Source organism: Cloeon dipterum, chromosome 4, assembly GCF_949628265.1.
Source record: "Cloeon dipterum chromosome 4, ieCloDipt1.1, whole genome shotgun sequence".
In the NCBI taxonomy this organism is placed as follows: domain Eukaryota; kingdom Metazoa; phylum Arthropoda; class Insecta; order Ephemeroptera; family Baetidae; genus Cloeon; species Cloeon dipterum.
In genome coordinates, this window is record NC_088789.1 from 20,304,722 (window position 1) to 20,330,842 (window position 26,121).

Consider the following 26,121-nt stretch of genomic DNA (forward strand, 5'->3'; position numbering starts at 1 on the left):
TTGTTGAAACAAGAGCCTGGAGGTCCCGCCTATACCTCCCGCTTTAAAATTTTCAAAAACTGACCTGGGGAGTTGAGACCATCCCTAAAACTCGGATAGGTTAGCAGCGCTGGTCTAGGGATTGGTACATCAACTTTGATATATCAATTTTGAAATGATATTTTAAATATCAGATTTTTGATTTCGTTTTTGGCGAGAGTACCGATCCCTACGCTGGTCTTTAAATAACCGGTTTTAACCGCCATCTGGCCATCTGGCCGCGACGCCGCGCATTCGCTGTGGCGCATTCCTCTGCACCTCTTCCCTACCATGTCTACATCCAATTTTACGAACATGAGCTAACCCAAACACACCAGACACCAGTTAACCAAGAGAATTTCGTGCACGCGGGCAGAGGCAGCCTCTACCTGCCGGAGTTATGGAGTTGCGGACACCGAGCGGCCGGTCCGTGGTGTCCAGCATGAAGGTGGCTTTCGTGTTGCTGATCATTTCGCTCAGTTCTATCAACTCGCTATCGACGCGCGTGTCCGACAAGGACAGCCTTCCACACCACGAGCGCTGCGAGCAGATCACCATCCCGTTCTGCACGAGCATGCCGTACAACAAGACCATCATGCCCAACCTGCTGAACCACCAGAAGCAGGAGGACGCCGGGCTGGAGGTGCACGTCTACTTCCCGTTGATAAAGGTCAACTGCAGCCCCGACATGCAGCTTTTCCTCTGCAGCGTCTACGCTCCTGTGTGTACCCTCCTGGAGCGGCCCATCCCCCCGTGCAGGTCGCTTTGCCAGTCGGCCAAGGATGGCTGCGAGGCCCTGATGAACCGCTTCGGCTTCCCCTGGCCCGAGGGGCTCGACTGCGAAAAGTTTCCCGTCACGATGAGTGGTGACGAGAAGGACATCTGCTTTGGAGAAAACAAGACCAGCTCGTCGGCGCCAACCTCAGGCAGCTCACCTGACGGCGGTTGGAACTTCCCCATGAACCCATACGAAAGCAATAAGCATCTTTCAGGTGGTGCTAAAACTTCATCAGGGGATATATATTCGAACCCTGCAGGGAACATCCCTAGGATGCTAGAGCCAGGACAACGATTCAGGTTTGTTTATTTCGCACTTGATCGAGTTCCTTCTTCTTAAGACTTAATATAGTTTTCCAATATTGATTTAACTTGATTTTATAATAATATTATGGTGAAAATTTATGATTTTGCGCTTATTTCTACAAGCTTCAAATAATGATATAAAGGCATACAAAAATGAAAAAAATTCGGTTGAATTGTTTGTAACAGCCTGTTCACCCCTTGATTTTTCATGAATTGCAAAAATTTGCATTTTTGGGCACTTACGTTTAAAAAATTTCAAACTACTTTTCTTCAAGAGTTTTTGCTGCTGGTTAAAGTAATTAAATGGTTGAATTTTCATGTGGTAAAACTTTCTCCCATGTCAAGTTTAAATTTTTAAATTCCTTGATTTTGAGGGAGGAGATAACGTAAAATTATACAGTTCTTGCTTATGATAGTGCTAAAATTGAGAACTACAAGAAGTGGGGAAATCCGAAAAATCGGGTGGTAATCTTGCAGTGAACATGCTTGAAATTAATTTTTAATCCTTACGCTATAAAGACAGACGTTAAGGCATCTACTCTGAGTAAAAGGCAAGAAGTTGCAATTTTTGTGAAAAAATTTTCTAATCATTTTTTCACTTCCCTGTAATTTTAATCAAAATAATCTCGATTCAATCGCATTATTGTGGCATTTTGGGAGGGTGTACAACACGCTTGAATTTTCGTTTCAATGCCAGCAGTCGTATTTGTATTTACTCTATTCCGTAGGGAACCCTCGCCACCTGGTCTTTGTAGTAGGTGAGTGCGGCTGCACAAAGGTTAACGGTTAACTAAAATGAGGGTTTAATACCAAAAACAGACCTTGTTAGTCAAGGTGCAGGAATTGAGAGAAAATTTAGTGCTTTTTCAGCTCATTCCAGTGCTTTGAGGTAATATTTAGAAAATGTATATTTTTTATAGATTTTACAGTATTTTAGCACTTTGTCACAAATCAAAACAAATTCACGGCGAGTTAAAACTTTTAGGATTTAAGGGTTGTTTGCCGATCATCTAAAAAGTCTGACTAAAATCCGGCCTCATCGTCAAATTGACCTTGTCTCAAAAGGGGTAACTGAAGTGGTATCTTTCGTTATTCCACACCAAATATAAATTTGTAAGCACATAAAATTTAAAAAGCTAATTGCTTCGCTTTTTTATTTTATTCATTCAACAGAGCTGTTCAATGTCACCTTTTCAAAATCTAAAAAGGCTTCTCATTTTTTGTCCTTTGTAACATATCACTTTCTGCTATCAATATCTCCATTGTTTACTTCCTCGGTTTGGCTGCCGTCTAACCTGGGTGGCTAGTCCAAAGTTTTTGACAGCTCTGACACTAGTTTCGTTTTCATCACCCACAAATTAGCCTGCTGCATTGCGATAGTCAAACATGCCCAGAAGTCAGGTGGTCCTTTGGATCAGGTTTCAAACTGGAAGGGTCAAAATTCCAAACATCAAAAACTGGTCAGCAAGTCGATAATCATAAAACTGGCTCATTTCAACCTGACCCCCTTCTCTGTGAGTAACCTGATCCAGGTTCAACCTTTGACTGGCTTCGCGAGTGTCGTTTGGCGCATTCCAACAGGGTTTTGTTCAGTTTTTTCAGTTATTGAGGACATAATAGAACATTGAGCAAATTATGAAGGCGAGGCGAGCTTAAAATATTTTGACTTTATTTAAATCTCACTAATAAGGAACCCCCGCATTTTATTTATTATTTTTCGCCATTAGATGGAAAATGACCATTGATAAGTTTCTATATGAGCTATGTATGAATTTTTGTTATTTGAGATTTTTTTGCATAATTTGTAAATTGCGGCTCAACTACCCCACATTTGGGAACCGCTATGTAGGCAACCCTTATTGTTAGGATGGCGGTTTGTGGCGGTTTTCCTGTTATATTTAAAAAAAATGTTACAAAATTACGAAGGTTTTATGCAAAAAAACGTAACGTTAGGTGTGGAAATGACCACAGTGACTCTTTTGCGATATATAATTGTTAAAAATTGTTACTTCCAGAGATTTTAATCCTAACTGACGGTGGCCTATGTTTGGTTCCTGTTTCCGCAGGTTCGGGTTCACCTGCCCGCGACAATTCGCGGTGCCGAAAGGCCTGGACTACACCTTCAGTGTGGGCAACGTCAGGGAAAAGAACTGCGGCGCTCCATGCGACGAGATGTTCTTCACGACCCAGCAGAAGCAATTCGCGCGCATCTGGATCGGCGTGTGGTCGACCCTGTGCCTGTTCTCGTGCCTCTTCACCGTGCTGACCTTCCTGTTTGACACGAACCGCTTCCGCTACCCTGAGCGACCCATCATCTTCCTCTCGGGCTGCTACCTGGCCGTGTCGGCCGCCTACGTAGCCGGTTTCCTCATGGGTGACCAGATCGCGTGCCGCGATCCCTTCCCGCCGCCTGCCAACATGCCCAACATCAAGATGGTGTCCACCGTGACGCAGGGCACCAAGCACGAGGCCTGCACCATCGTCTTCATGGTGCTCTACTTCTTCAGCATGGCCTCCTCCATCTGGTGGGTCGTGCTCACGCTCACCTGGTACCTCGCCGCCGGACTCAAGTGGGGCCACGAGGCCATCGAGGGCAGCTCGCAGTTCTTCCACCTGGCCGCCTGGGCGGTGCCTACGGTCCAGACCATCACCGTCCTGGCCATGGGAAAAGTTGAAGGTCAGTGTCTCGCTTATTTCTTCATTAATTTGAGCTATTTTTTGTGATCAAAAATGCTAAATCTTGAGATTGAATTTGATCTTGACTTTGATTTTTAGTTCAGTCGTAAAGAAAACTAAAAAATATTTTCAGAAATTCTGGGCGCGGCGAAAACTGATAAAATGGAGTTAGTTTTCATCTGTCTGGAGAATATTCCCTTTCGTAGGATTTTAAAAAAATGCCCTGAGTTGAAATCGAATTTATTAGATGTTACTGCAGGGTTTAATTTGATATTAAGAAAGATTCCACCTCCCATATTTTTTTTTGTTTAAACAATGTTTTTAAAATCTTAACATTCAGAAACGATCTTTTGAATTTCCTCGAATGAGCCATTTTCATGCCTGTACTTTTATGGTAATTATTGCCATCTCCTTTTTAAACAATTAAAATTCAAAGAGGAATTGTTGCGGACTGGTGAGAACGTACAGCTTCATAATTAATTGCTACTGACTTTCAAATTATCCTTAAATATAAAAATATAATTTATTGCATATATGCGCCGTTAGCTCTGAGAGGCATGACTTCATACAGCTTACGCTAAAGTGGTGATAATTAAACTCAATCCAGTCTCTCCGTCAACATCTGGATATTATAATATTTTTGTTTTGCCTGGTCTAATTAATCATGCGTCGCGCCAAAATGAGAAATGTGGACGGTCGATAAGTCTTGGAACGTGTCGTGATGCGATTATACTCTTAATTATGCAGTGCCGGAGTGATAAATCACGGCAAGAACGTGATTTCGTTTCTTTCTCGCCGGCGTTGGCCACGGCTTGATGGTCTTGAGAAATCCAATTAAAACGCGGGTCAGAAGGCAACAATTCATTACTTCCCTCGGGGATGCAGATTCGATTCCGGCCGAGAACAAGAAGATGCTTGTCGGCGCTGACAATCTCGGCAGCATCTGGCTTTCAAATGTTTGAAACGACCAAAATAGAACTTCTCACTCGGCACCACCCGCACGTCTCAAAGCAGGAAGCCGCCGAGAAATGCGCCGTGTGTGTACGCCGTACGCCTCCCTCATTAATTACACAACTCGCCGATTATTTCGGCGCCGAAGTCGTGGCACAATCGGCGCGTCGTCGCCCGCCGGCGATAAATTTGTCAAGTGCGTACGAGGATCGAGCTGAGTGCCTCCGCCGGCAACACTCACGGGTGGCTCTCGCTTATTTATTTGTTTCTATACGCCTCGAGAGGCCCGCGATAGGACGAGGAATCTCAGCCATTCGGCGCGGAAAATGATCCACCCGACACGTGAACGACTCTATGGGTGCCCGACTCAAATTTCACGCCTGCTTTTTCGACACGGCAGTGTTGGCTTGATTTCAGCTGCAAATTGAGTCGTTGCTAGCGAAGAATTTTAGACACCAGCAAAGAGAAAAAAGTAAATTGATGCAAAATCAGTGGAGCTTTCTAGCTATTTGCTTGTAACTCTATCCTCAAACTGTGTTAAAGCTTAAATTTACTTAGGTTGTTGTGAATAAAGCTTCTTCTAAGTATTATGTGCTTGTCTGAAGTGCTGCGGGAAAACGAGGATTTCCCTTACAAGCCACATTCCGGTGAGCAGATATTAACAAGAAGAAAATAAAATGTTATTAAACAGTATTTTATTTTTTCCGGGTAAATTTTGCAAAAGACTTAATTAGAAAAATCATTCATTCATGCTCACACGTACACTGAAAAGCTATTCGCGGGAATTAGGACAGAAAAAAGCGTACTTGAAAATTGATAGCTCAAAGATAAGCAAACAATTATGAAAATAGTGCCGATTGAAACTAACTTAAATTTTATAGATTGCCACAAAATCTTGAAGCACTCTTGACTCGGAAAAAAGATAAATCCAAATGTCGTGGCCTGGAAATTAAATCATCAGACTGTGTCTTTGATCTGGGAACAATTATTATCGTTAAATTTGGACCAGAAGAAAATGCACCTAATCCTCCTCACTTAGTTTATCATTCATCTGTCTGCTGGATTAAGGTTCTCACGGCACGCAGCTGAATTAATTTCGAGGGCGATCACGTTCTAATTAATTGTGTTAGGAATTGTTTGGCCATCGCCATCTGTGACTTGTTGTCGTGTCGCTTCAACAAACTGCTGCTTTTTATCAGCAGAATGAAAAGCCCGTCGCACTTGATAAGGTTTTTTTTATTTCGGGGCGACGCTATTGATCTGCACCGCCAGAGCTTTTTATCAGTCAATCAATACGCGACCATTCGAATTGTGTCTTAAATGTGCCGCGATGACAGCCAAGTAGTGCTTTCGCCACGCGGAGAGAGGATGGTGTCTTTCAATATGTAATAAAATTTTATCCTTTCTCGCCCGCGCCGGAGAAATCTCTTTTGCACTCATTTTTTCGAAAATCGTCAAGCACCAGCCCATGGGCGTGCTGTGTTTGCTCGTAATGCCTGCAAAGCATGCGAGCAGATTTTGAATAATCGTTGTTTCTCATGCGAAGCCCTCATCTAATCTCGATAATGGCCCGAAAAACCAAATAATTCGCCCACGTGTGAGGGGAGAAACAGCGTGTTCAAATTTGTTGTGTTAAAAGAGCTATCGCGAGCCAAATCAGCAACTTTATTATCTTCCTCTGAGCAAAAGAAGAAAGAAAATGCATTGTGGCTTATCCCATTATCATCCTGTATAGGGTGCCAGGCAGTTTATGAAATGTTCTTTGGGGTTTCGTGTTTTACAACGAATTTTTTTGCTCGTTCAAAAACGGTGTTCATTATTCCGCAGTTTCTAATTATGGGAGGTTAAAAATAAGCATTATATACCGAAACCATGTTGGCATGGGTCCTATGATTTGGACGAAATATTCTGGAATTGCCCTAGAAGTCCTAAGTTACAGTCCAAAATGGAAGAAACATTCGGACACTCCTCGTTGCATAAGTCGCCGTTTTATTTATGTACCTGGGAGCTGAAGTTTTTGAGTTAAATCAGTTTTGTCAGAACTGAGAGTTCTTGGTGTCGTTTCTTAAGTTTTTCACCACGCCCAACTAAATTCTGTAGTAATTTTCATCGTTATCTTTCTTCTTTTGGTCGTCATCCCAATGGAACACCGACCAAAAAATAGTTTTTCTGATAACTTTTACGAATTAAATAATCTAACTGAGCTTCGTCTTAGAAGTAATCCTCTTTCATGCAATTTCGATTAAATATTTTTTTATAAAATTGGCTTTTTACAAATAAAGTGCGAGCCCCTGCTTGTCTACTATTTAACAAAAACGTAGTGGCATAAGTGGCATTCCGGAATATTATCATGTCGCAAGCACTTCTTGGAATGGATCGAAACTTAATTTGGAGAAACTTAGGCGTAAATATTAATCACCACTAAGCTTGTGCTTATTAAATGAACGCGAGACTTTTGAGGAAGCGAGGGAGCGGGAGCTCTTCCTTGCATACAAAACGATAAATGCCCCTCCAGGAAAAATAGGAGATAGAAAAAAATATGACCTTTGTTGGGAATTATGAGTGACACCCCACAGGAATGGGGGATATTTTGACGATGTTTATCTTGTGGTTTATAGCTGGTGCTGAGCTAGCCCTAAGTTTGGTTTGTCCGTTTGTTCGGGATGGTGATATATCATAGGAAACATACCGTTCCTTAAATACGGCTGTTAAAAAAATCGGAGTGCATTAAGCCGACGTAAAAGTGACATTTTACGTTTTACACGTTACATTCGCAGCAACGTGTCTATTTTTTCTGCTGCTTTAAATTACATAATTTATTTTTGTAGCCGCAGAAAGAGATAGTCTCAAACTGTATCAAGTTTTATTTCTCCGAAAGCGCTCCGAGTGAGAAATCCGAGGGATCTGTTTCTCTTCTTCGTAATTTCGTCAGTTCAATTTCCTCTACACGAGGAGTGCGAATAAATGCCGGCGCGAGCGAGCGAGCGAACGAGCAAGCAGCAGCTGAAGCAAAATGCCTACCTTGATCCACGTCTGGGGGAACGCAACGCACTGTTGCAAGCTCTACCTGAGCATCAAATAATGTTTATCTTTCTTCTCTGGCTTTTTGTCTCCTCTTTTTCTCTCTTGATACCGCCTGCCTCTCTTTCAAATGCTAACAAGGTGCCGGTTGGAGGCTGGAGATCTTAGCCCCTCGGGAAGACGCCCTATGGATGCTGCAGTCCGAGAGCGAGCGAGCGACCGCAACCGCTGCTTTTTGTGCCCAATCAATTTTTCCCCTCGCGTTTGTTTATTCAAAATTCGGCCCGAGGCGAAATGATGGGCATCCAGGCGTAACAGATCAAAAAAATAATGTGTTTTACGCCCATTCATCGGACAGGCTGATCATTCAAATATTCCTAGAAAATCAGATAAAAGCTTTTTCCGCTTGTTGACAATTTATCAGGTGAACCAAGCTTTTAAGTTTTAGAGTCTGTCGTGGTCCAACAAATTTTTCTCACACTTATTGGCACCGACCAGCAATTAATCCGGATTCTAGCCTTCCACCTGGAGTGGAGTCGCACTTATTGGTAGCGGTGCCAATTTAAAGTGAGTTGGCTGAGAAGCCAAACCAGTTCGAGCCAAACAAAAAGATCCACCCAGGAAAATAGGATTATTAATACACTAAAAGAGCGGATGATTAAAGCGAACGTTTTAAGGAAATTAACAGCACACAACAAACAACATTGGAAAGTGGTCGAGCGGCAGCAGCCAACCAGCCAGCCGCAGCCAAAGAGGCTACCGGTGTCTGTCCGAGGCAATAAAGCAGAGGCAACATTATTAATTCCGCTGCCGGCCGCACTTATTAAACAGGCAAGCGAGAGGGAATTCGCGAGGCGTGAAGCAAAAAACGCGTAATAATAAAACGCGCACGCAGCTGATAATGCGTCCCGCGCCAAATGAAGTTGTCCTGCCATTTTGCCGCGAGGAGGCTTCCGCGTTAGCCTCACAAACCCTCTAATTCGGACAATTCAATTTTAAAAATATATGAAATCGTTGAAATAAAATCCTTTTGGGGCTTACGATGTCGAAACTAGTTGGTTGTTGCATTACCGATTTAGGCAAGAAGGAAATAACATGTATTGTCCTGATTTTATTTCAACAGAACATTCCTCTGATGAAATATCTCTAATCCCCACGGACAAAAAATCAGCATTAAAAATTATTGGAAAAAATACTTAAAGAGGATTGATACTGGAAAAACCGAAAAAAAGGATAAAAATCATTGCTGCCAATGCATGAACCACTTTCTAAGGATTCAATTAATGACAAATGCGAATTTTTATAGTATCAACTGCAAAGTTACCATGCTTTTCAAATAATTTCTAAACAAAGAGTTTCCCCAAAAAGCTTAAAGCACAGTTAGATAGATATCGATGAGAGGAATCGAAATCTGCAAAGTAAATGTGGTCAAGCGCTGAAAGTTTGAGGAAGATTTGCAAAAATTGAAATGGAATTAAAGTGAGGTCCTCTTTTGATGTAGGAAATTTTTTTAAAACTAACAATTCAGAGCCAACAATATTAATAATATTCTTTAGTTGCCCTACATCAAACTACTTTAATCAATTACCCAAGGCTTTTAATTTTTTACAAGAGTTCAACGCTTTCTGGCCCTCATACAATCGCAGAAAAGTGCGGAACTGTATTATTTTGGAATGAAAAATACGGGTTGCATTTTTTATTCGCTCTTATTTACGCCGCCGTGGGGGCCCTCTTGCCAGAGTTATTATCTATCAGTGTGCCCTCGGGGACGATTTGATTGGTTTGGGCAAAAAGCGATTCAGGCAGACGAGGAGTTCTTCTCGCGCCCGGCCTTGGACCTGGAGAAGAAAAGACGGCGGTACAGGTGGTACCACGAGTTGCTGCCGCGCTGAGCACCAACCGCGGGACCCATTAGCCGCTTGATTGATGATTTTTTCAAGCAGACCATTTTCTCATGCCTTGTTATTTTATCATGCGGAGTGCCCAAACATGCCAGTGCGTATACCGTAAGTCGCATCTCGCGGCGACTTTTATTGACTCATCGCACCTAAAATAAAACACGCTCACTTTCCAGTATTTTGCGGTGAGACAATTTTTAGAGTTGCGGCAGGTGCGTCTCCCGTTTTGACACCTGCTCGCACTTGACTCGGATTAACGCTAAGCTATAGAACGGCTGTGAATTTTAGACCTTTTTTATTTTTGGAAATGGTTGAATATTTTTAGACTGTTTTGGACAGTTCCTAGGCCGATTTAGATAGCTTTTGAGACATCAATTAACACGTTGTTATCGTTATTTTAAGGAGAACTGAACCAAACCCACGAAAAATTCAAGGAAAACATCTTGAAACAAAAAATTTGAGTAGTTTATATTTCCTTCTAAACTAGAAAGTATATTAACAAACAAAACAAAGGGTTGTATTTAGATTTAATTTTAAACCATTTTAATTATACCTAAATCATAATCTGTTGCTTTATATTTATTTCTTGCATTACCACCAAAACGAATTAGAAGCAAAATGTTCACCTTGCAAAATTATGTGTGAAGTGAATGATTTGAAATTGTTTAAAATTATCATCTGGAAAATGGAAAAGAAAAAAAGAAAAAGAAAACCGTCTAAAAATTTAAAACCAGCACGGGAACAGTTTCTGTCCATTTCTTAACAGGTCTAAAATAAACTGTCGCAAATTGTAACTTCACACACAAAAAGGTTTTTTTCTACTGAAAACCCGAAAAAATATATTTGTAAACTTGAAAATTCCACATCAAATGAAACTACACGAGAAATGTTTCCCAGCGTGTTGCATAACAATGTGTACTTTTTCTTGGTATTTGGCCAATTTAGACGAGCGGGCAGTTTTAAACGTGCGATTTTAGTATGTTTTAAAGGACTTTTATTTGCATGATTCGTGTTCATTATTTGATGATCCCGCAAGCTCAGAAATAAATAGATCGTCGCAATTTAACAGCCTTATAGCTATTTACATTCACGCCTATTTCGAATTTCGGATACGCCTCACGGGTGCGAGTGAACCATGCAATTTTCGGCTGAATTCGATGCCTACGTGATTTGTTTGGAAAAGCTTGAATTGCCGCGGCCGCGATCATGCAAATTCCCACCTGGGTACGGTGTAATCGGTCGATAATTGCGAGCCAACCGTGTTTCGGAATTGAATTTTCCGAGCCACTCGAAAATCGGTCTGCTTTGTTAATTGGCAGTTGGCACCGAAATTGGGAGCCGTCAAGTGAGATTTATTCGGCTGATTTATGCGAGCGTTGACCCGCGCCTGTCATTACTCTGCGCAGCGGCTACGCAGGTGTAATTATCGACGCAAATTAGCGTTCACTGAAAGAGATTTGTGATTAGAGCCTTTTTCATCGGGCTGCCGAGCGAATTCGCCCGCAGGCCGCGGCTTTCGAAACGCACACCGCGCCTGAATTTTCCTCCCGATTTTCTTTTCGGCCGATTTGCCCAAGCGGAACTCTGCAGCGAGAGAGAAGTTGTCGTGACTCGTGACTGAAAATTGTGAGTGCAATAAAAGGTGGCGTGTTTGCGCCTGCACCGAGGCCGAAAAACCAGCACGCCCTGCAGGCGGATGAAATTATTTGGGCAAACAAAGTCTTTGATCCCTCATTAGCGAGCAAAAAGCAGCCGTTTTTTGCATTCCTCGCAATTTGCAAGCGGATCCCCGTTGAAATGATATTTTCGTGCGGCGAGCGAAAAGCATCTTGATTTTATTGGCTGAGCGCGCTCGGCTCGGGATCTCAGATTGGAAAGCGCGCGGAAATCAGAAACTTCCTGCTGCTGCATTCATTTTTCTCCACGCTCGTTTCTCACACTTGAGCTGCGTTTTGTTTGTTGAGCAGCCCCTTTTTTACTCATAATCAGAACCTCATGTTGCAGCACCGTGACCTCCTCTTTGTGGGCTCTCCGAACTTTCCAAAGTTTTTTCAAGGGTATTTCAAACCCGTAACCCATGAATCCCTCGCAAGTGTCTTTCAAAGTATTTTTATGGCAGCTATTTGCTCTTTTAAAATTGTTGCCGATGGTCTTTGAGCCTTTATCCCGATTTTACTTTGAATAGAAATACCGCAAAAAGGTTTTACGTTGGCCAGAGGCCGCGTGCGTGTAAGAAGGCCCCAGCTTCTTCATTGCTCGCTCCCCTCGGCGCTTTAAGCAACAACTCTCATGCAATCTGGCTGGCTGGCTTTTTATAATCCATTGTTAAGAAGGTGTAAAAGCAGCCAGCCGCCTCCGCTGCGTTGCCTGATGCTCAACGCCTAGTTTACGAACTGACGCGGCTCCTCGCTCTCCCGGCTGCTGATACCATTCGCGCTTCCAAGGTGATTCAAAAGCGTATTATTCGCGTGGGCCAAAGCAAATTTCATTCAGATCCCGCGTTTTCTCATCTTCCGAGAGGAAAAACGTCGAGTTCCAGGTTCCAGGGCGTAGGAGGCTAATAAAACGCCGGCTCGGAGAGAAGAGAAACGTGAGATACGGTTGGCGTCTTGTTAAAATATTTGGCTGCATTGTTGTCTTGACTTGACTCCAGCCAGGGAATGCGAATGCACACCTCGGCTTCTCGTACATATTATTATTTATCGATGCTGTCATGGACTGAACGAACTTCTTTTGCCTCTCGAAAGGTTTTAGGTGACATCTGCCACTCCGGAAAGCATGAAAGAATATATTTAATAAAAGGCGGCCTAATCACGCATTTCTTTCACCTGAACCCACGCGAGTTTTGTAACGCTTGACACCTTGACAGTTCTAAGAAAAATTCTTCCGTCAAGTCTTGATTATGTTCAATTCAGGCAATCGAAAAAAATCGAAAATATATATATTTAGCTCAGGATATTTTCAATTGTTGAATTTAATAAATGACTCTTGAAATTTTTGAATATTTTTAATTCAAATGTTTTAGTCTTTTTGAAGCAGTTAGTTTTTTTTTCTTAAAGGGTCGTAAGCAGCGTATTTTAAAAATTAATGAAAAAGATGCTAAAATAAATTAAATAAAAATCCCTAGTTAGAAGAGGAAAAATGCTCCATTTTTTGCTGGATCGATCAGGAAGCCAAATTTAAAATTAAGCAAGGAGATCAGTATCATAATCAATTAGAGCACTGAATTGTGTTGCAATTTCGGCTTATTCCAAGTGATCATTTCTAATAGAGGTGTAATGGTGTGAGCTGATGGTTTTACGAACCAATGAAGTGAAAATGAGCCCATTTGTGTGTTTTTGAAACACATAAAACGACACCAAAGTGACGCCAAGTTAGTTTGACCAAAAAAATTCAACCCCGCGACCGGCGTATTTTTTATTCGGATCTGTAAGGAATTTTCGATTCAAAGAATATGTGGCATTCCGTGTCCACTTAAAGTATTATCAAACTCATAAAAATAATCCATCATGAATACCCAACGGATAGTGGATAAGGTCGACACAAATCCTCCCAAGTCGATCTACAATTTTTTTCTTCTCGAATTAGCATGACAGTTAAAATTTCTAGAATTAAGTCTTTATTGTGTTTGGTCCAGAATTGAGACGGATGAGGATGAAATGTCATAGACAACATGACTTAACGCTTGCCTTTTGGGGGAATATAACGTTTGCATCTCTGACATTGAGTCGCAAGCATCCTTTCTGCCCCGTGCACTCGCACGAGATGCAGAACCACCACAGGATATAATTTGAGAGCAGCCACTGAGAAATTGGGGTGTGTTTCACTTCTTGCGAGTGACGGAGCAGGGGGTGGAATTCTCGGAATGAGGACCGCCAGTGGATTTCCAACAAGGGCCGAGGGGTGCGCGACGGCCATGTGTGCGCCAGACTGGGCCATAAAACGCAGCCAGCGAGATGGATTTTAGCCGTTTTCGCTCGCTCCCGCGGGAATCCCGCTGCAAAGGCCTCAATAAAAGGGGCCGCCAATCGTAAAATTGTGCCGACGACTGGCTGCCGAATGGAATTAAAATACTGACGACTCCTCAGCGCTGGACTGGTTTTACGAACCTCGAGATATATGGCCGTCGCTCAACTGTGAAACTTTCTCGGCGATCGAGATAAAAAATTTGAATCTTAAAATGGCTCCTTTCATGACTGCTGACACTCTGTGAATACTGATTGCGCATTACCCGGCATTACCCTAATAGAATTAGCATCTTCTGAGGTTAAGCGGATCTCACACAAAGAAAGTTGCTCATTTCGACCGGGAAAAGATTTAATTTGAATTAAACCAGCGCTTCCTTGTTTATCATTAATTTAAATTTTGATACCCCATCGCCTTAATTAAATTTCAAGCTTGCATTTGCGAAAGATTTTCTCTAGAGGGTCACCCATAAAGATACGATCTTTTTAGAGCAACTGCCTCTGTCGTCTAGTTAATTGGAATTTAATTCAGATATTCCGTTTTGTACACGCACATGCCTTGTTTGGCAGGGCAACCCCTGAAGGTCGATCGGTTGTTGAGCGAAAATCCGGCCATGTTTGGACGCGAAATTTAGTGCTGCCAAGACGTTTAAATCTGTTTACGCTTGCGAATTGCCGCTTTAACATCATGCAGTGGCCAAATTAGCCTAAAATATTTTAGCCGTTTCTGCAAAAGGGGATTACGTGACTAATTTAACTTGGCTTCCACAGATCGTAAAACTTTCGAAATTCTTTTGCTCAGAATTACCAAATTGTGTATTTGATTTCTTTTCTAAAAAAAAGAGAAAAAACTGCAAACTACTAAATGTTTCCGCTTACCAATGTTAATTAAAAATATTAATTATATGAGTGGAATTTTTTGGCTACAGTAAAACGTTTAACATCGTTCTACAATGTGCAATAATAAAAAGAGCACCTTGCTACAGTTAAATTTCATATTTTGTCAATTTTCTCCCAAATTTAAAGCGCCTGAGTATATTTTTTGGGCGATTTATATTCCTCTCGTCTAGATGACACTTTATAGAGACACCCTTTGTTGTGAAGAATGATAAGGTTTTAAGTAGGGATCGAGACATTCCTCTCCATTTGGCTAAAATTTTGCAGCCCCTTTTCTCAACTGCATTGGAATTTGTGGGGTTTTGCAGTAAGTTTCAGCAATTGAATTTTTTATTCTACTAAAATTTCTCGATGAGAGTGTGGAGGTGGAGATGAAACTCCAATATTGGATCTCGAGGGCGTTTTTATTCCTGGCTGCACGTTCTCGAATTTCATCATTTCCACTTTTATGTATAATGCCAGAGTAGGGTCGACAATGGCTGCCGCCTTGTTTGTTTTGAGCGGCCATCACAAATGGACAAGAATTGTCACCGGCGACGGAGCAGAGGGGCTTGTTCATAAGAGATGTGACAAGTCGCGTATTATGCAAATGCTGCTCGTAACCGGCTCTCTTCTCTCTTGAGAAAGTGTCTCTTGTGTTACAGTCGCCGAGGAGAGACGGAGAAAAGGCGTCTCTCACACAAACTCTCCAGCGTTTTATATTTATTTTGTCCGCTCTCTTATCGGGCGGCATCGCGACCAAATTTATTGCGCCCATTTTTGGCCACATAAAACCCCAGGATAAAAAATTAACGCCTCTGCTGATTCGGACGCGGTCGGCGTGTTTTACATTTTAATTCTCGCCTGAAGTGCAAACGAGAACAAGACGGCCGTAAATTCCGAGATGTTTGAATTCAAACGGCGGTAATGGAGACGTCGCAATTTATTCATTTTCCGAATGTATTTTTGGAGCCACTCGTCATCAGTCAGTTGTTTTGACACAGAGCACGGCCCGCACTCGGAAATTGATTTCTGCCCTATCTTGATAGCAGCAACACGAAATTATTAATGGTCTCCAGCGTTTGCCCCAAGGTCGGCTCGCGAGGGTTCACGTTTTTAACTGCGTTCGGTCAGGCATTTTATTTTCGGGGTGCCGGGACGTGTTCGGTGGGAACAAGTTTGTTTACTCTTCATCGGAGGTTTCATTAACGCAAAAAATTGCTTTCAATGCCAATAAAACTCTTTTAGACCTGGGAAACACTAATTGCTTGATTTATTTATCTTCGAGATTGATTTTTACTCGTTGTATGAATGCTGTTTAGAAAATGCTTCTGACAGTCTTGAAGGCCAAAATGAGAACAATTTTAAGAAAACATTTTTAAGATTTCAATTAATATTTTTGGACGAAATTTTTATTTGTCTGTTCATAGAAATGCAATAGATGCGGTTTTGGTTCTGAATTGTCATACATTTTTTTCATTAAAAATATCAAATGGAAGTGTTATAAAAATTATTCACATTCTTTTCAAATTAGGAAAGAAATAGCAAATTAAAACTTGACTAAAATATTGTATAATATATTAAAATTTAGTAATGTAGTCAAGGCTTGGTGTTCCAGCACTTTGGGAATAGGTAGGAGATTTATCTCACATTTTCAAAGGTACAGCTCACTGTCAGCCGACTTCTTTCCGGTTTTTTAAATTTAATATTCCTGAATAGCCACAGCCCTGAATATTTGAATATTTTGTCCTCCATTCAACCTTGTCACATATTTACTTCTCATCCTATTCTTTTCCCTGAAATATTTCTTTGAAAATCGTCCTTTTCATTTTTTTTTTCATTTTTCTAACAATAGTTAAAGTACAAACTTATTCTCTTCTTTTTACCATGCTCACTTCTTCTTTTCTGAAAGGTGATTGGTCAATAGAAACAAGCATTGTATTTTTACAAGGCCATACATTTTTATTGAAAATGGTTTTTCTCTAACACGTGATAATATTATTTTAGGGGGTTGATAAGGGAGGGTGTTTAAAACCATTTTTTGGTATTTTAAAACATTCAGGGGCAGCTACAGTGCATTTGGCGCTTGTAAAATAAATTAATTCCTTTATAATGAGGGGTGGAAGAATGATGAAAAGGGGCTACCACCTTGAAATCTCTTTGGCTCGTCAGTCGATGTCAAGATGAGTTATTCAGTTTTTGCATTTATTTTCTGACCAGCTGAAACCGAGATCTCGTGTTCACTTGATATCTCGTTTTTTTTACCCTAAGCCACGTTTTGACCTATAATTGATATATTGTGTTTAAAAACAAAATACAGGAAAGTGCTTAACATTTTAGTTAGAAAATTTTACCAAATATTCTCTTTGTCAACACCACCAACGCATATTAGAAAATCAAGACGGGGATGTGACGGGAAAAATTGGGCTATTAACAAAATACTGCTGATATGTTCCCTGAATATACATATTATTTTTGTTTGAAGCTCTTTTTATTAAGGCCTCAACAATTTATTAAAAATGTCTAACTTAATTTGTGATTAAAGAAACAAAATATTAACCGTCTTTCTTTTCACAGGTGACGTGCCGAGTGGCGTGTGCACCGTGAGCTCGTGGGACTCGACGGCGATGTTGAGCTTTGTGCTGGTTCCTCTGTCGATTTATTTGGTCATCGGCACCAGCTTCCTGCTGTCCGGCTTCGTGTCGCTGTTCCGCATCCGCACGGTGATGAAGCACGACGGCACCAGGACGGACAAACTGGAGAAGCTGATGATGAGGATCGGCGTGTTCTCGGTGCTGTACCTGGGGCCGGCGGCGTCGGTGCTGGCCTGCCAGTTCTACGAGTGGTACTACCACGACATGTGGATGGTCACGTGGAACTGGGAGAAGTGCAAGTCGCGCAATCCTTACGCCATCCCGTGCCCGCAGCTGCTGGCCAACGGCAAGCAGCCCGAACCGGTCAGGCCCACCTTCGAGGTCTTCATCCTCAAGTACGTGATGGCGCTGATCGTCGGCATCACCTCCAGCATCTGGGTGTGGTCCAACAAAACACTAATCACGTGGAAGAACTTCTTCCGCAGGTTCAGGTCGCACAAGGCCGAGGCCTATGTGTGAATCTCCCCTGGAACCACTTCAGTGCCAACCCTTTGAAGTAAGAGAGGCAGTCCGGAAAAGCGTCAACTTTTCTCCCGTCGCCGCGCCGCCAACACGAGGCAAAGCGAAATCAGGTCCGCGGGTGAGACATGTTTGTTTGAATAAATGAAGACGCGTGGTTGGCAACTTGTCACAGGTTTGCAGCCAGAATTCAGTGTTATGAGACACGCTGCGTTAGAAATAATTTTGACAGCTCTAAACTCGATTTATTTAGAAACAATATTTTTTAATTGTTTCTCATGACAAGAATTTTCAATGTAATAGAGGGAAAAACAATCGCATTCTCGTATAGATGAGTGTACTACAATTTACCTTTGCGCAGTATTTGAATTGTTTAGTTCAAATATTCTTTGTATATTTTGGTGCATTCCCAATAAACGAATATTTTACGGGAAAATTAAAAAAGGAAATTCCTTTACAAAATTAAATAAGAAGGAGATTTACATACGCAGCATAATTTTGAATCAACAGAGGCTAAAATGATTCTGTAGATGCCTTAAAATCGTTTAAATCAAACTTTTAAGGTTTTCATCTCACACAATTTACAAAATTAATAAAAAGTACATGATTGTCAATTTTACATTTGTCCTCGTGACCTCCATGATTTCGGCTGTAATTTTTAGATAGTGAGAAAAAATTACTTTTAATTGTTTCCTTTGGTTTTCTTGTTAGTAACGTATGCTACAAAAAAATTATTGATGGTCTGTATCATGTGGTTAAAATTTTTGTTAACTGTGAAAACCTGTGCAACTTGCTAACCTTAATACTGTAGATAGAAGTTTGGTTGGCTAAATTTAAGTTGCCCCCACTTGTCCTTTTCGAGGAACCACCATCAGCCTTATTGCTGGGCTGGATCACGTCTTGGTTATGTGAAAAACGAGGCTCTATCATTGACACCACCTTTTAACTAGCCCGTTGGCTCGGATTGTTATGGCATTCTCAGGGGTGTCAAAGCAATGGGAGTTATATTTGAGCAGTTCGTGGATCTAATGCTGGCTACCCAATGGCAGAGATGGCAAAAGGTGGCTAAATTAGTGACTTGAAATGCTCAAATAGCTCGACGGGCTGGGAGGCGCACCGGCGCTGACTCGCCACTTGCTGGTTTTCACACCTTTCCAGCGGCTTTAGGGACAAATAAAAGACCTAAGTGCGTGGAGGCGAAAAGATGGCCACAATTAGGCCCAAGCTCCTCTGCGGCCACTCGGGCTCCATGGGTTATAAAACTCGGACCAGGCGAGCTCACAGCCCACGGGAAGTGCTGAGCAGAGGTTCGGAAAGAATTAAATAAATAGTCTGATGTGAAAATGGAGTAATGTGTCGCCAACTAGAATAGATATCCGTTGCACGCCTGACGTTTTGAAATGTATATGTTAATAGAGTGACCATAAATTTAAATTTTGGTCATTTTAAAACGGTGCTGATCACGGTGTTGGCCTGATCGTTACATATTATTACATTTATATATGTATTCATCCGCTTCTTCCACTTCTCCGGTCAAGTGAGTCTAAGCTAACCGATTCCGTCAAAAGAATTACACACAAAAATGGTTTTTAACAAACACTTTCTGCCCAAGCAAGACTGACTACAAGAGTAAAATGCAAAATTACTATAGACAGAGATAAATAAATTGTATTTTCCCTGTGGCAGCTGTGTTTGCAAAGTTGGTTAACAGTGCGTGTAATGTTTGGCTTAGCTGTCAAAGAGTGTGCGATGAGCTAATCGTTTGTTGCTTGCATGCCTTTTGCAAATATAATAACATGTATTATATAATATACACCAATCTGAGCGAAACGAAACTATATCTTGTGCATTTTTACTGTTGATCTGAGTGTGAGAGTTTGTCGACGCAAATAATGGTTGGTATTGTGCGAGCCCCAAAAAATCTTCAAGCACTGAGTATATTTTTAATCTGAAAGGTTGATTATTTAACTATTCAATAAGTAATTTTGCATTGTATGGTTAGTATTAGGTTTATGGACTGTTCTCGACGAGTTTTGGGTTTTATAAACCCTGCATCTGCACAAAACACAATTGAACATAATATAAACTATTTGTATGTTGGAAAATGCTTGAAAATAATTCAAAAGATTTAAAGAGGTTTAGAGCTTTAAGGAAAAAAATTACTGAAATGTACGTTGCTTGATATTTTAAATATATTGTGCACATGTTTGCGCGAAAACCATAAGCATTGTGCGACTAGACCAAATTTAACCAGCTCGCATTGTTAAGGCATTCTCAAGAGTGTCAACGCAGTGGGAGGTATTTGAGCAGTTCGGGGATCTAATACTGGCAGCCCAATGTCAGAGATGTTTATCGACTCGAAATGCTCAAGTAGCTCAACGGGTTGGAACTCGCCACTTGCTGGTTTGCGCACCTTTCCAGCGGCTTTATGGACAAATGTCTGGCGTTTCAACGAAAGACCTCGGTGCGGGGAGGCGAAAAGATGGCCACATTGGGCCCAAGCTCCTCTGCGGCCACTCGGGCCCCACGTTAACCGCTCGGCGGTGAGCTCACAGCCCATGGGATGTGCTGAGCAGAGGTTTAAAAATTTTAAAGATGTGTTCGCTAGGAATTTAACAGTTATTATCTTGATAGCTGTTTTAAATGTGTGTCGTGACCTATGTTTGACAAAAATTTTCATTCAGTTCTTTCATCGCGAATCAAAGCACTGAAAATGCCTCAAAACATCTGTCCGTTTTACAACCCTAGTTATTTAGCTAAATGTAAGAAACTAAAACTCAAAAACGTGTTTATTTATAAAATTTAATATGTAAAAATAAAACAAAGTTTATAAATCCACAATAAAAATCGTTTTTTCATTTCTCAAGTCTAGATTCCCAGTTTGGATCAAATGAGGAATCTCTCGTCAACCAAAGTCTTTCTCGCCACGTTACTCCGACCGCTGATTTGGCGAACCACCATCAGGGCCTGCAATAGCAGAAAAAAAAATATTTTTACAAGGAAGGAAACCCCGCATGAATCAGACATGTGATAAAAAAGTACATACATTAGCAGCCAGGGCGGTGACAATGGCAGCCAGCAAAAAGTCGGAAAAGAGCATTTCGGTGCAGCAGAAGAGGGCCAAGTCGAAGGAGAAGAGCGTGAACTCGGCCCCGTGGAAGAGCACCCTGTCAAACGAGCTACCGTCGTCCGCGTACAAAATTGCCTTTTCCGTCGAGTCGGCAAGTTCGATATCCAGCACTTTCTCCAGGAACGCCTTTTCCTTAATTTCGTAGTCCAACTCGCGGATCGCCTGTCAGGCAGGAATTTAATTTGCGTTCGCACCGACCGTTGTAGAGTTAAAAATAAGCGAGCGACAACTCACGTGTTGGAAAAAAGCGGCCAGGAATTTGTTCATAGTGTCGTAGGCTTGTGCGATTCTGTCCGCATTCCCCTGCCAGTGGATGCCGTTCTTACTTTTTGTCGACATTAATTGTCTGCTCCTGTGTCCCGACTTCAATCACAAAAAAATTAATTTATTACTTGGTTGGAATGGCAGAGCAGAAAAAATAAAAATTGAAGAGAATGATCCAATAATTTAAGGTCAAATTGAATTATCAGATGGCAAAATGATGAAGGAAAAATTTACACCAAAACTCACTCAGTCTCACTAGAAAAACTTTTCGACAAAACATTATTTTTTTCATTCTTTTTTCTGTGGTTTATTTTTCAATGAAAAAGTAAATAATAAAAATAAATACTCACCGTAGTGTCCAACGGAGCAGTGACCCGTCTGCAGAAGGCCCTCATCTTGGGCGGCAGGGCCATTTCAAAGGTCTGCTGTTCACACCCTGGCACCAATCCCCTGTGCGCACACATGTCCTCCTGCTCCCGTTTCAGCTGCTCGCCGAGCGATTGCATGTCCGTGTCCGCGGAGCCATGCGCTGATCTAATTTTAATTGCAGTACAATTAAAGCAACGAGATCTTATTGATCAAATAGTGCACACACACACACACACACACACACACCTCCCGTGCAGGTAGAAGCCGTAATTCTCGTGCGACATGATGAAAACGCTGATATTGGCCACGGAGCACAGGTCTATAAACTGCTGCACGCTGTTCGACACGTACCGCTCGAAAAATCCAGTCACCACGAGCCACTGAAATTTTTTATCACCGCACTGAGAGGTGGTAATTATAGTGATGGAGCTGTACCTGCACGACGTAGGCCACAATGTAAACGAGCAGGCCAACTGCAAACCTCAGGGCTAGGCTCTTGCTCTCTCCAAACTTCGATTGGGCCACCGTGTGCAGCTCTGGATCCGGAGTAGCCCAGTGCTCAATGCCAATTACCTTTAATTATTTTATTTTGAGTACGTTAAAACTGGATTTATTTATTTGCAATTTTTAATGTCAAACAGAAGAGCGTGTAATGCACCTTTGCTATTTCAGCTAGCATAAAATAAATTTCGCTGCAAATAGCGGAATAAAATTAGTAATTACATCGAAAGAAAACCAATAATAAACGAAACTCAATACTTGTGCAGTAATAAATCATACTTAGCGACCAAGGATATAAAAAAACTTTGCTAGCGAGAAGCGGTCACTATGATGTTCCAATGAAAGGAAAATATTTATTTAGAACAGCCAAACGATCCAGCATACAATAGTGCTTTGTTGCTTGTTTTGTGGTATAAAGGAGAAACTCAAAAGCCAACCGCCAGCCAATTTTTTGAAAAGAACCGAATTTGACGCGCACATCTGGCTGTGTATATCAACAGCAATAACACATGAAGATTTATGACCCAAGTCTTTTATTTTTGGCTTTGAAACTTGACAAGACATCAATTGTGTGACAGTTGGAAATATATGATCAGCACCGAAGAGGGCAAATATTGGAAGAAAAAGAATGATGTGCCAGGAGGAGAGTATTAGTTAGCACTGCCTCTACTCATCACTAGGTGTGTGTGAAATTTTACCTGTTTTTCTAGTGAAAAAGACAGTTTTTCAGTCCTGAATAATTTGCTATTTCTAAAAATAACATGTATTGATTTTTTAAATGTTGCATTGATTGTCCTAATAAATTTGAATAAAATATTTTTTAATTTAATTTAAAATTTGAATTTTGTATATATGTCTTCAGGAAATTACAAATATCTTGAAATTGGGACAGAAGCTTATGATTTCTCCGCGAAAATGCTAAATTTTGACAGTAAAAATGTGATGGTGGAGCAAAATTTATATTCCTCTAAAGCAGTCTAAGCTAAAAAACCATCTAATTTTCTAGGAAAAACAGTCTCAAAATAGCTGACCATTTTCCAGCAAAAAAACTGTCTAAAATCACAGCCCTGAATGCCCTGAAACTAAACTCAGTCACCTAGCATTCTGGATTCGTGAATTAATTGCACACGATTTTTCTAGTCAAACATCAAAAAAATAAAAATCAGAAAGATGCAACACGCGTGACGGAATCGTCAGGCGAGTTGCCTAAATCCATTACCTGCAGGCAGAAGACGGTGACTAGCAGTTGGACAGTGACGCTGGTCCTCCTGGTGGCTTGGATCTCATTCCACTCGTTGGCCACCAAATAGGTTCGCCAGATGCTGACCCTGCTCGGCGGCGTTGGGGGACTTCCTGGGGGCGGGGAGGGTGCCACCTTGGGCCGCTCCCAGTCCATGAAGAACAGGTCCACCTTGGTCTGCATCCACAGCAGGTGAAGCACCTCAACCAACTGCAACAATTGGCATTTTAATAAAACATGACGCAAAATATTTAAATATTATGTTGAAAAAAAATTCTTTATTCGAAAATTCCTTAAAATATCATTTCAAAATTTTTGCGAATTTCACTGTCGTACCTTCAGGGAGGCGGCGCTGATGACCAGGTCCCGGAGAAGCGTCTCATGTTCCTCGGTGGGCAGCAGCGTGTGTGGCACTGACTGCCCTTTGTAAAGAAGCAGCGTCAGCAGGGCGGACACGCCGGACACGAGCAGGAACGAGCTGGCCACCGGTCCGCACGCCAGCAGAATCAGTCTGCCCAGGGTCAGCAGGTCGATAGAGGCGCCCTGAGCGCGGCCGTCCCTCCTGCTCCGGCTCCAGGCCGCAATCCCTGCCCAAATCACGCTGGCACTGCCCAGCACCGCGGCACTCACCTTTAAAAGAATTAATTTCGTGATTTTAAAATATTAATTATTCAGCTAATCAACAGTTTAAAGTGGTTATGTGAATCAATCGATTTCAAAATTAAAATTTTGTTCATACTCTACCATTTCGGTGCAAAATTTACATAAATTTCACATTTTAAATTAAATTGAAAAATAGGGCATCCCATTTTCCTATATTGTTCAAGGTTTTTTAATTTTTTTTTAATTTTCGGGACTGGACTTATTTATGATTTTACCTGAACACTGTAGGTTGGCGTTTTTTCCATCTCCCAGGTAACCTCGAGCGAAACTGTCACTGCCGCATTTTCTTCCATTTGTTCGCTGCTCAGTTCATCATAAGTCAACTCAATAATCGGGGGCCAAATTTGTCCAGCGTTTTCTTGCCCCAATGCTTTGGTTCTAAAATATAAATAAAAATCTCCGAAATCCAGAAAGAAGCCTAAAACTCACTTGACTGTGCAGGATTTCAAGTATCTAAGGACTTTTGGAATTTTATTGTCCCTGGAAGTGCGGCCCAATTCATTGTCGACCAAAAACATCCGTCTCACCAGCTGCCATGAAGTAGGATCTTTGGCCTGAAATTAAACTTAAAATAAAATAAATTCGCAAAATTGTAAATAAAAGCTCATACTTGATTTGCTTTCATGTTCCTAACTAAAATCGGGATTGGGTACAATTTTTCACTTCCGTCCGCCAGGGTGGCCTCCAAATACAGGTTCTGCAGAGTTGTTTGTTGCGCCAGAAGTTTTCGGGCCGAGATGGAACACGAAATTCGGTACTTGGCGCCGAATCTCAGCCCCGGCTCTTCTTCGTCGGTGGGACACAGCGTGAGCAATCCTGCGCCGCCGGCTGTCAAGTCCAGTAAATTGCCTTCCAGACTGAATTTTGCAGCCCGCAGACGCAGGAAGCTGGACTAAAACTTTAAATTTAAAAATGAAAAAATAATAATTAGATCAATTTATTACATTGGAGTTTGGATGAAGGCTGAATTTGACCGGAGAAAGCTTTCTCCTGGCCAGGACGCTTGGAGCGTCGCCATCACCGTACAGCAGCCAGGGTCTGGCATCGCCACCTGACACCACAGCCCCTAAAATCGGAGTTCTTTTCGAGTCCCTGAAAGCTTTGCAAGCCGACGGACGCGGCCCATCGTCGGAATTTTCATCTTTGTACAATCCGAGAGCGCACAGGTTGGCCAAAAATTGGCACGCTGTTCGATTATTCAGCTGCAAATAAATTTAATAGAAATTTAAGAACTGACTCCAAATTCCAAAGGATTATCATAGCATTATTTTTTACCAAGAAATATCTTTTTTAATATTAATTTGGTCTGTTTTTGCTGAAAAGTAACTACTAGTAAATCAAATTTACGCGGAATTGCGGATATATTTAATTTAAAACCACAGTAAATACTTTTGTATCATCGAAAACCTAGAGTGTTCACCTGGCAGAGAACAACAGAGGGACGAAGCCGGTCTTTATACAGTTGCGAAAAGACAGATTCGGAGAGCGAGTCGAACTGGATCTGCGCGAATTTGTCCGTCACCAGCCAACTGGTCAGTCTGGTTTTCGGCACGCACAGGGCAGGCTCGTCCGGAGGCCGCAGCAGCTCGTGGCTGGCAGCAGGACAGTTGCAGGTCGCGGTGATTTCGGGAGCGGCCCTCCAGTCGCAAGGTTTGCACAGGCCGAACGAGCCGAATTCGCTTCTGGCTTTGAACCCGGCCGCGCACTCGACGCAGCTCGGCTGCTGAGATATTGCTCCGTTCCACTCTCTACTAACTGAATTTTTGCAATTTATTGTTTGGCTATTTCTGAGTTTTTTTATATATATTAACCTGTGATTTGTCCAGATGGACAAGGGGAGCACTCATTTATGGCGGTGCTGTTTGGCTCTTCTGTAGAAGAGACGAGGTTTGGACACGGGACGCACTCGCGCTGGTCAAATGTCGGCTCCTGGTCCTCAGAACACTTTTGACAGCGAGGAAATTCGCCGCCGATCGAAGGAATAATTGCGGTGTCTGCTTTGCATTTGCAGGAAAATCCTGTGCCAAAAATAACATCATGAAAAAATAAATATATAAAGATTAAAATATTTTTATGGAAATTTCTGCTTAGGTTACTTATGTGTTTTTCGGGTCTTTTAAATTTATATTATCACTAATTAATTTAATTTTTATCATACCGTCATCGGAAGGTACGAGGTTTGCAAGCGAACTGCACTTGACGCATTGAAGCAAATTAATATTGTAGTGCTCATCAGGAAGACATGTTCCAATGTCTGCAAACTTGAGAAGCTCTTCAGCTTCCGCAGGACCCAAACAAAAGGTCAGTAGCCCGATGGTGAGGACAACACTAATCGAAGAAAATGCCATTGCAG

At 41.7% G+C, this 26,121-nt stretch overlaps 2 protein-coding genes across 2 annotated transcripts; one reads left to right on the forward strand and one right to left on the reverse strand.

Annotated features, from left to right (window-relative positions):
• Window positions 1–328: 328 nt before the first annotated feature.
• Window positions 329–20,448, forward strand: fz (frizzled). Its single transcript, XM_065491464.1, has 3 exons — window positions 329–1,095; window positions 3,168–3,778; window positions 17,066–20,448. The coding sequence occupies exons 1-3, from the start codon at window positions 419–421 to the stop codon at window positions 17,599–17,601; spliced, it is 1,824 nt and encodes a 607-aa protein (XP_065347536.1). The 5' UTR covers window positions 329–418; the 3' UTR covers window positions 17,602–20,448.
• LOC135944478 (meckelin) lies at window positions 20,388–26,121 on the reverse strand. The gene is made up of 15 exons (XM_065491463.1): window positions 25,927–26,121; window positions 25,580–25,786; window positions 25,189–25,523; window positions 24,713–24,970; window positions 24,379–24,660; window positions 24,198–24,322; window positions 23,984–24,146; window positions 23,442–23,735; window positions 23,085–23,315; window positions 21,800–21,937; window positions 21,611–21,744; window positions 21,346–21,529; window positions 20,966–21,094; window positions 20,648–20,893; window positions 20,388–20,568 (listed from the first exon to the last, which is right to left on the reverse strand). Exons 1-15 carry the CDS (start codon window positions 26,114–26,116, stop codon window positions 20,488–20,490), a joined length of 2,997 nt encoding a protein of 998 aa, XP_065347535.1. The 5' UTR covers window positions 26,117–26,121; the 3' UTR covers window positions 20,388–20,487.

Excerpts from the sequence above, each read along its gene's own strand:
- fz (XM_065491464.1), top strand. The coding sequence starts at position 419 with ATGGAGTTGCGGACACCGAGCGGCCGGTCCGTGGTGTCCAGCATGAAG. Across the intron at positions 1,096-3,167 it reads GAGCCAGGACAACGATTCAG|GTTCGGGTTCACCTGCCCGC; the intron begins GTTTGTTTATTT and ends CTGTTTCCGCAG. Across the intron at positions 3,779-17,065 it reads GGCCATGGGAAAAGTTGAAG|GTGACGTGCCGAGTGGCGTG; the intron begins GTCAGTGTCTCG and ends TTCTTTTCACAG.
- LOC135944478 (XM_065491463.1), bottom strand. The coding sequence starts at position 26,116 with ATGGCATTTTCTTCGATTAGTGTTGTCCTCACCATCGGGCTACTGACC. Across the intron at positions 25,524-25,579 it reads TCCATCTGGACAAATCACAG|TTAGTAGAGAGTGGAACGGA; the intron begins GTTAATATATAT and ends GCAAAAATTCAG. Across the intron at positions 21,095-21,345 it reads CTGCTCCGTTGGACACTACG|TCGGGACACAGGAGCAGACA; the intron begins GTGAGTATTTAT and ends TTGTGATTGAAG.